At 45.6% G+C, this 9,747-nt stretch overlaps 1 protein-coding gene and 1 non-coding gene across 3 annotated transcripts; both read left to right on the forward strand.

The window, feature by feature from the left end:
- The first annotated feature begins 3,294 nt into the window (after positions 1-3,294).
- Positions 3,295-7,389, forward strand: LOC123096276 (nifU-like protein 2, chloroplastic). Of its 2 annotated transcripts, none has more exons than XM_044517966.1 (4): positions 3,295-3,565; positions 3,653-3,743; positions 4,461-4,771; positions 6,893-7,389. In XM_044517966.1, the coding sequence occupies exons 1-4, from the start codon at positions 3,482-3,484 to the stop codon at positions 7,082-7,084; spliced, it is 678 nt and encodes a 225-aa protein (XP_044373901.1). In that variant the 5' UTR covers positions 3,295-3,481; the 3' UTR covers positions 7,085-7,389. The 2 variants fall into 2 exon arrangements, with proteins under 2 accessions (XP_044373901.1, XP_044373900.1); XM_044517965.1 differs by having other exon boundaries at positions 3,304-3,571.
- Positions 7,390-7,894: 505 nt separating this feature from the next.
- On the forward strand, positions 7,895-7,967 carry TRNAR-UCU (transfer RNA arginine (anticodon UCU)). The gene has a single exon. It is a non-coding gene; the product is annotated as a tRNA-Arg (tRNA).
- The last annotated feature ends 1,780 nt before the right edge of the window (positions 7,968-9,747 follow it).

Raw genomic sequence — 9,747 nt, forward strand, 5'->3', positions numbered from 1 at the left:
TGAATGACATATTGTTGATCAAAAATGATGTAGAATTTTCTGGAAAGCATAAAGGAGTATTTGAAAGGAGTTTTTCAAAGGAAGACCTCGGTGAAGCTGCTTACATATTGAGCATCAAGATCTATAGAGATAGATCAAGACACTTGATAAGTTTTTTCAATGAGTACATACCTTGACAAGATTTTGAAGTAGTTCAAAATGGAACAGTCAAAGAAAGAGTTCTTGCCTGTGTTACAAGGTGTGAAATTGAGTAAGACTCAAAACCCGACCACGGCAGAAGATAGAAAGAGAATCAAAGTCATTCCCTATGCCTCAGCCATAGGTTCTATAAAGTATGCCATGTTGTGTACCAGATCTATTGTATACCCTACACTGAGTTTAGCAAAGGAGTACAATAGTGATCTAGGAGTAGATCACTGGTCAGCGGTCAAAATTATCCTTAGTGGAATAAGGATATATTTCTCGATTATGGAGGTGACAAAAGGTTCGTCGTAAAGGGTTACGTCGATGCAAGTTTTGACACTGATCCAGATGATTCTAAGTCTCAATTTGGATACATATTGAAAGTGGGAGCAATTAGCTAGAGTAGCTCCGTGCAGAGCATTGTTGACATAGAAATTTGCAAAATACATACAGATCTGAATGTGGCAGACTCGTTGACTAAACTTCTCTCACAAGCAAAACATGATCACACCTTAGTACTCTCTGGGTGTTAATCACATAGCGATGTGAACTATATTATTGACTCTAGTAAACCCTTTGGGTGTTGGTCACATGACGATGTGAACTATGGGTTTTAATCACATGGTGATGTGAACTATTGGTGTTAAATCACATGGCGATGTGAACTAGATTATTGACTCTAGTGCAAGTGTGAGACTGAAGGAAATATGCCCTAGAGGCAATAATAAAGTTATTATTTATTTCCTTATTTCATGATAAATGTTTATTATTCATGCTAGAATTGTATTAATCGGAAACTTGATACATGTGTGAATACATAGACAAAAAGAGTGTCACTAGTATGCCTCTACTTGACTAGCTCGTTAAATCAAAGATGGTTAAGTTTCCTAGCCATAGACATGAGTTGTCATTTGATTAACGAGATCACATCATTAGAGAATGATGTGATTGACTTGACCCATTCCGTTAGCTTAGCACTTGATCGTTTAGTATGTTGCTATTGCTTTCCTCATGACTTATACATGTTCCTATGACTATGAGATTATGCAACTCCCGAATACCGGAGGAACACTTTGTGTGCTACCAAACGTCACAACGTAACTGGGTGATTATAAATGTGCTCTACAGGTGTCTCCGATGGTACTTGTTGAGTTGGCATAGATCAAGATTAGGATTTGTCACTCCGATTGTCGGAGAGGTATCTCTAGGCCCTCTCGGTAATGCACATCACTATAAGCCATGCAAGCAATGTGACTAATGAGTTAGTTGCGGGATGATGCATTACGGAACGAGTAAAGAGACTTGCCGGTAACGAGATTGAACTAGGTATTGAGATACCGACGATCGAATCTCGGGCAAGTAACATACCGATGACAAAGGGAACAACATATGTTGTTATGCGATTTGACCGATAAAGATCTTCGTAGAATATGTAGGAGCCAATATGAGCATCCAGGTTCCGCTATTGGTTATTGACCGGATACGAGTCTCGGTCATGTCTACATAGTTTTCGAACCCGTAGGGTCCGCACGCTTAACGTTCGGTGACGATCGGTAATATGAGTTTACGTGTTTTGATGTACCGAAGGTAGTTCGGAGTCCCGGATGAGATCGGGGACATGACGAGGAGTCTCGAAATGGTCGATACGTAAAGATCGATATATTGGACGACTATATTCGGACATCGGAAAGGTTCCGAGTGATTCGGGTATTTTTCGGAGTACCGGAGAGTTACGGGAATTCGCTGGGGAGTATATGAGCCTTATTGGGCTTTAGGGGAAAGAGAGAGGGGAGGCTGCGCGCCCCCCAAGGCTTAGTCCGAATTGGACTAGGGGAGGGGCGGTGCCCCCTCCTTCCTTCTCTTCTCTTTTCCCTTTCCTTCTCTCCTACTCCTACTACATGGAAGGGGGGGATCCTACTCCCGATGGGAGTAGGACTCCTCCAGGGCGCGCCATAGCTAGGCCGGCCCTCCCCCCTCCTCCACTCCTTTATATTCGTGGCCAGGGGGCACCCCATAGACACAACAATTGATCATTGATCTTTTAGCCGTGTGCCGTGCCCCCTCCACCATAATCCACCTCGGTCATATCGTAGCGGTGCTTAGGCGAAGCCCTGCATCGGTAGCATCATCATCACCGTCATCACGCCGTCGTGCTGACGGAACTCTCCCTCGAAGCTCTGCTGGATTGGAGTTCGTGGGACGTCATCGAGCTGAACGTGTGCTGAACTTGGAGGTGCCGTGCGTTCGGTACTTGGATCGGTTGGATCGTGAAGACGTACGACTACATCAACCGCGTTGTTCTAACGCTTCCGCTTTCGGTCTACGAGGGTACGTGGACACACTCTCCCCTCTCGTTGCTATGCATCACCATGATCTTGCGTGTTCGTAGGATTTTTTTTGAAATTACTACGTTCCCCAACACTACCCCCTCCGCTGCAATCCTCTCCCCTCCGCCACCTTCATTTTGTTTCTCCGGCGACTGATTCCAACCGTTTTTTTGCCTTCTCCAGAGCAGATCCATGTCGGGAGGTGCTCAGGGTCGTGGCGGGTCGCCGCCACACAAGCGCGCCCGGCATGACATGAAGGTCGGCAGCTCCAGTTTGCCCGCCGTCGAGCCATGGCGCTCGGTGCAGGCGCGCTCTCCCGCAACGGTGACCGAAGTGCGTGGAACCACTTCAACGAGCTCGGCGAGCAGCTATGGCCGACTACCAAGAGGCTTCGTGACGCGGAGATCGAGCACCACGCCCCGAAGGAGGCAGTGGAGGCCGGTGAAGAGGGCCGTTGAACGCCTTGAGGCGGTGAAGGAGGAGTACCATCTCGCCAACATCTTCTACCGGTCAGCATGCGAGTACTGCCTCAACGTGAGCCATCGCCCCCGACGTCGAGCTAGTTTTTATTATCTAATAATGTTTTTAGTGTTAAACTCCGGTGTTTTCGGATGAACTATGTAGCCAGAACAAAAACTATGTTTAAGCTATTAAATTTAGTGCACGGTTTGCAATAGTTGTTCTGTGTATGGGATGAACTGCCTGGAACTGTAAAACTTTACGATTTTGCGGGACAGATTTCTACAAAACCTGCTCTAAACTTTGAAAAGAGGCTCTGAGAAAAGGAAACCTTATTTTTCTGGGGGCTGTAAAATGGAAACTTTCGAGAGAGAAGAACAGGCAGAGGACACGGGTCTTCAGCGAACCACAAACGCAGCTTTGGCTTCTCCGTTCCGACTCCCCCCGTAGTCCAGCCAACAACCGCCCCGCGCACGTAAGAGCACGAATCCCCCTTTGCTGCTCTAGGGGAGATGCAGACGGCGACGGCGGCGGCGGCGGCGCCGTGGGTGCCGAGCCCTTCCCCGTCCACATCCTCCTCCGCGGCCCCCTTCAAGGCTAGGGTTTGCGCTTGTCTTTATCCTTTCCCTCGGAGGCGTTTTCCTGGCTCTGTCGAGCTGACGGGTTCTTGATTTGGCGCGCAGGTGGGGATTGCGTTGCCTTGTCGGACGGGTGTCCGGACCTCCTCTGCACCGAGGCTGGTTGCTACCCCCGCTCGCCGGCGGCGGCGGCAAGGTGAGTCGATTTGTTGGTTTGTTCATTCATGACCGGGTTCTACCTGGTTCCTGTTGTCTTCCCTTGTCTACGATTTCGGATTGGTAGAGAGATGCCTCGAGCATAAAAACAGAATAATCATTGAGGGACGTACCGTGGAGTTTTGATGGTGTAAATCTGGACAACTCTCAAACAAGAATTTGGCCATTCTTCCTCCATATTGGATTGCTTGCTATGTTCTCCAGCTAGGACTAGCTTGTGCAAGCCGGCCCTTTGATTCTAGTAGGTGTTCAAATAGTGCAACAGGTCAATGACTTGTAGATGCAAACCCTCCGTATTATTTGTTGTAGGTGTTCAACTGGCATTTAACCCCTAACAGAATAGCTTGTTACTGTATGGCCTTTAGAGTGCGATGATCTAGCTTATAAACTTTTCATATCAATTTAAAGCAAGGTCAGCCATTCATTTAAAACAAGGTTAACCATTCATTTAAAACAAGGTTAACCGTTCCTGATTTGGTACCAAGCCGGAGCAGATCCTAGCTTTGTTGAACTGCGAAAACATCTTATATTTTGGTACAGAGGTAGTATTGGATTAGGTACTGAAGCATACTTGTGTATGGCTTGCTTGTATTACTGTAAATGCAAGGGATTATGGTGTCATTTTTTTTCGAAACGGAGGCATAAGAGGGATTATGGTGTCATAGTGTGGAACTAACGGTGTATCCTTCTCTGGCAGTGGTTCAGGCTATTGCCAACCCAGATCCAGCGGTCGAGCTGCCATTGACTGCTGAAAATGTTGAGTTGGTGTTGGATGAAGTGCGACCTTACCTTATGGCCGATGGAGGTAATGTCGTGTTGCATGAGATTGACGGAAATGTGGTGCGATTGAAGCTGCAAGGAGCATGTGGATCATGCCCAGCTTCAGTGACAACAATGAAGATGGGTATTGAGCGACGTTTGATGGAGAAAATACCAGAGATCGTTGCAGTTGAACCTATTGCTGATGAGGAGACTGGTCTTGAATTGAACGAAGAGAACATAGAAAAGGTAACCGAATTTTATGTTATTTAAGTAAATTTACTGATTACTTGATGCTTGTAGCATTTTGAAGAATGGAGATAAAAAATTCATGTTTTAGGTTGATTTCATTGACAATTTTGTCTAGTTTCTGGCTTAGTTTTTTTTTTCAGAAGTAGTTTTGAATCATGTAAATATGCCTTAACAACTGAATTTTTGGCACATGGTATATTTTTATCCCTCAATCTTTAAATGTTAGTCCTTTTGGACATTGGGATGGTCTCGTGCAATGTTTTTATGGTGACCGACCCCCTTCATCACAACATTATAACGCTTATGGCGTATGGCGTGGCGACATGATAGACACAACCTTATGGCGAATGATAGCAAATTAAATCACAACTTCATAGTCTTGCTGTAATATGTATGACAACAAACTGAAGCCCAAATGAGTTGTACATGACTACATACAAAGCAGTCTCCAGTCTACACTCTACACTACAAGCTTCCAAGTTACAACACTACATATAGCAGCAGGCGCTAGGCATCACATATTCACTTATTCAGAACAGAGAGGAAGAAACAGAGCACATGCATGGGGAGGAAGAGCAAGGAGAAGGAGAAGGGGGGAGCCGGGGAGGTACTTGATGCACGTAGCAGACCCACGGTGGTGCTGGATTGGAGCCGAGTCGCTGAGGGTGGAGAGCAGGTGGTGCGGCGGATGCTGGAGCTTGTTTCCTGGTCGCCGGAGAGGACAAGGTCGAGGACTCGAGGTGCTCACCCTGCCATGGCCGCTCTCTCCCTCTCTCTCTCTCTCTGCGACTTTGCCTGCAGAGCTCTTGTCCCCCGATCCCACTTTTTCCTTCCCGCCGCGGCTGCTTTCTCCCCCGCACGCCAATTTCTCCCGCCGCTTGCTGCTGGTCCCCGCGCGCCAATTTCTCTCGCCGCTCGCTGCTGGTCCCCGCGCGCCAATTTCTCTCGCCGCTCGCTGCTGGTTCCCGCTCTCGCCAGCTCTCCTAGTCGCCCATGGCGTCTTGTTTCGGATATGGCAGGCAAAATCGCGTCATATGGACGACACGCGTATATGGCGGACGCCACAGACCAAAAGAATTGCGAGGCTGGACGCTACACTCTCGGACCGTGCCACGCCTTTATATAGCGACGAGATAGCGACGCCATAGAAACATTGGTCTCGTGGTATTACTTTGACAACCACTGAGTCCTACTCCCCCCTTCCCATAATATAAGACGTTATTACATGGAAAATACACGGGAGCTCCTGGGTGCTCCACACCCCTATACGAATATTAATCATAAAAAATACCAAAAAATAAAAAAAATCTGAAATTTGAGGATATCAAACCTGGGTTTCCAATCTACTCCCATGAGAAGTCTCATGAAAAAATACCAGGAAACTGTCCGAACAAAAATCCATCCAAACAGTTTTTCCTATACACATGAATTTTTTTCTTTTTTGCCACGAATACGTTTCCTGGTATTTTTTCACGAAATTCCATACGGGAGTAGATCGGGAACCCAGGTTTTGATATCCCAAAATTCCAGATTTTTTTCAAATTTCTCAGTATTTTTTTGAATTTAATGTTCGTATGGGGTGTGGAGCACCCGGGTGCTACAAATCCGCTTACGTTGTTACATCCAATATACTCACATATTGGATGTAGTAACGTCTTATATTATGGGACGGAGGGAGTATATTATATAAAGGGCGTTAAATTTTTCATTTGGGTGGCCACGACGATTTGACACATTGATCATCAAATGTTTGACTGCACGTGTTTTATTATGATTTACAAAATTAGGAGGAAGTATTCATATGTGAGTTCCACATCAATTTTATGATGTGCTAATTTGGTTGTTAATGCTTCAAATTGTTGTGAAAATGTTCTGTATATCAAGCATATCTATTGTCTACTTTTTTAACCTTCTACGTCGCTTCTATTGATCCAAATAGTTGTGCCTCGCAGGCTGAAGCAGTGAAATATTCTGACCTATGCCATTTTCCTTTTTGCTATGAACAGTATATAGGCTCCCTTTATATTATCTTCATAAAGAACAGTAAAATAATTCTGACCTAATCAGGTAGGACTGTTTGGAGTGATCAGCTGCTGACTTGTTTTCACTGACAATCAGGTTCTTGACGAGATTAGGCCATACCTTTCTGGCACAGGGGGTGGTGAGCTTGAGTTTGTTTCAATCGAGGAGCCTATCGTGAAGGTCAGGCTCACAGGCCCAGCTGCCGGCGTGATGACTGTCCGAGTGGCCCTCACTCAGAAGCTCCGAGAAAAGATCCCGAAAATCGCAGCTGTCCAGCTACTGTCGTAAACCTTGAAGCACACTCAGAAGCCAAGCCCCTGTCATGTGAATGTGCCGCTACTATAATTCTCAGGAATTCATGATAACTGTATGTGTAGCCTCCCACAGCTGCTTAAACTCTCAATGGCGACGGCCAATAGAAGTATCTAAAAGGCTTTCATTTGCTGGATTCACAGCAGTTTTGGTTCCTACCTTGTACAGTGTCTGCTGCTGCAAATTAGACTATATACTGCTGATCTTGCAATATTTTTGAAACACGTAAAATAATTTGGTATCAAGGTTTATCCTTGTGGTTTTGTTGGCCTGGTATCAAACCTTGTGTCCTTGTGTAGCTAATACATGCGCATATGTGTACAGCTCTAGTAGTATTTAACCTAAAAGGGCACTCGAGTCAGCACATAGTTTCTGCTTGGTTATCAGAACTTTGAACAGCCGTCCATTGAATCCGATACCATGTTGCTACATCAAGCACAGTAGGCCGACCAAGCAAATACATAGTACGTGACAGGCAGAAAGAACCATGGACTAGTTAAAACATGCAGAAAGAACCATGGATTAGTTAAAACAGGCAGAAAGAACCATGGACTAGTTAAAATGGAAAAAGAACATGGACAGGGATTCAGTCGAAGAAACAGGTGGTAGATACAGCACACCGGGGGGGAGGGGTGACACCAGCATCGCCACACAAGAACCATGGACCTAGTTTTCCAGTGTCTTCTCACGAAAGGGAAAGGAGAGAATAATAACACCGCGAGAGGGTGGACGAACCGCGTGACGAGCACCTAATAAATAGGTACGAGTGGAAAGTACATCACAGCAGCGCCCGTGGCCTAATGGATAAGGCGTTTGACTTCTAATCAAGCGATTGTGGGTTCGAGTCCCACCGGGCGTGCTTATTTTTTCTATGCACGCTGTTATGCTTTCTATTAGAATAGAACTATTTCTTTTTTGTTTTCGTTTTATGTTCTTCATTTCGAAAATGAAAGCAAATTTATATTAGATTAGCACTTTTTCTTTTTCTTTTTTCATTCTTCATTTTGAAAAGGTATTTTCTTATAGAAAACACCACAAGACACAACCATACAAGATCTTTTCATTTTTCATTCTTCATTTTGAAAAGGAAAAAAATAGTTTTGTGGTTAAAATAAAAATAAGGGTTAGGAAGCTATGGCCAGACACCTAATGATATTCACAGAACCACACAAGATACTTTCTGATAGAAAACACCAGAAGACACAACCATACAAGATCTTTTTATTTTTCATTTTCATTCTTCATTTTGAAAAGGAAAAAAATAGTTTTGTGGGTAAAATAAAAATAAGGGTTAAGAAAATAGTTTTGTGGGTAAAATAAAAATAAGGGTTAAGAAACTATGGCCAGACTGATATTCACAGAACCACACAAGATACTTATAGAAAACACCAGAAGACACAACCATACAAGATCTTGTACGTTTTGCGAACCAACCTGTGGTTGGATGGTTAAAGGGACTGTGGTATCCCCAGCCCATCAGGGTTCAAATCCTGGTGCTCACATTTATTCCTGATTTCCGGCGATGCGCATTTAGTGGGAGGAGACGTTCCCGTCGACGACGAGGTGCCTACGATGACTTCGTAAATTTCAAGATGATATGCCGGCTCAGTCTTTCGGAGGTGCTCATACGGGTAGGGACATAAGGTGTGCGTGTGTGCGTTCATATGGGTGAGTTTATGCGCGTGTATAGGAGCGCTTGCGTCTGTACTGTATTAAAAGAAAAAGATCTTGTACATTTTCTTTGTATTTCTTTCAACATTTTTTCTTCAAAACCTAGGAAAATTGATCTTTTTGTGCACCGCACCATCACCTTCTCTTTTCAAGTAGATAGCTACCCCATCCTCATCCACTGGCTCCCCCAGTGTGAGAATGTGTGAAGGCCCCGAAATACCGCATGAAGTCATAGTTTTTTCCGACTTACGACTTTTAGATAGGTTTCTGATAATACAATTTTTACAGTAGTTGGCATTCTTTGAAGCCCTTTGTTTGTCTCGATCTAACGGCGCATACATACGTAGTACTCGAAAGTACGCGGATGAAAGTACTCGAAAGTACTATTAGTCTAGGGGCATTTTAGTCCTAGGAAATATATGACAAGGTGGGGCCCTCTCGTCCAATGGAAAACCGCCGCCCCTCTCGTCCAATGCAAAACTGCCGCCCCTCTCGTCCAATGCAAAGCCACCGCCGTGCTCCTTCCCCTCTTCCATCACCATTGCAACCGCGGCCATCTCCTAGCCTTCTCCTCCTTCTCGCGGCCGCAACTTTGCTCTTCTCATCTTCCACATCCACCCCCCTCTTCCATCCACGCAAGATCCTCGATGGAACAGCAGATTGAGCACATCGGCGGCGGCGAGAACGCCGACTTCGTGGAGATCGCCGGCGGCGAGAACGCCGAGTTCATGGAGATCGCCGGCGGCGAGAACGCCGACTTCATGGAGATCGCCGGCGGCGATCAGGTCAAGATGGCTAGGTTGACGGAGATCCGTTCTTGGTTTCACAACATATTGCAGATGAACTGGACGGCAATGGCCACTTTGAAGCAAATGACGAGGAGGGAGAGGGCAAAGCTTTCCCCCCCACCCGCACAACCGATGCACAAGGTCGAGATCCTCCTCTGGGCGATGGAGTAGGCCGATTCG

Source organism: Triticum aestivum, chromosome 4D, assembly GCF_018294505.1.
Source record: "Triticum aestivum cultivar Chinese Spring chromosome 4D, IWGSC CS RefSeq v2.1, whole genome shotgun sequence".
Taxonomy (NCBI): Eukaryota; Viridiplantae; Streptophyta; class Magnoliopsida; order Poales; family Poaceae; genus Triticum; species Triticum aestivum.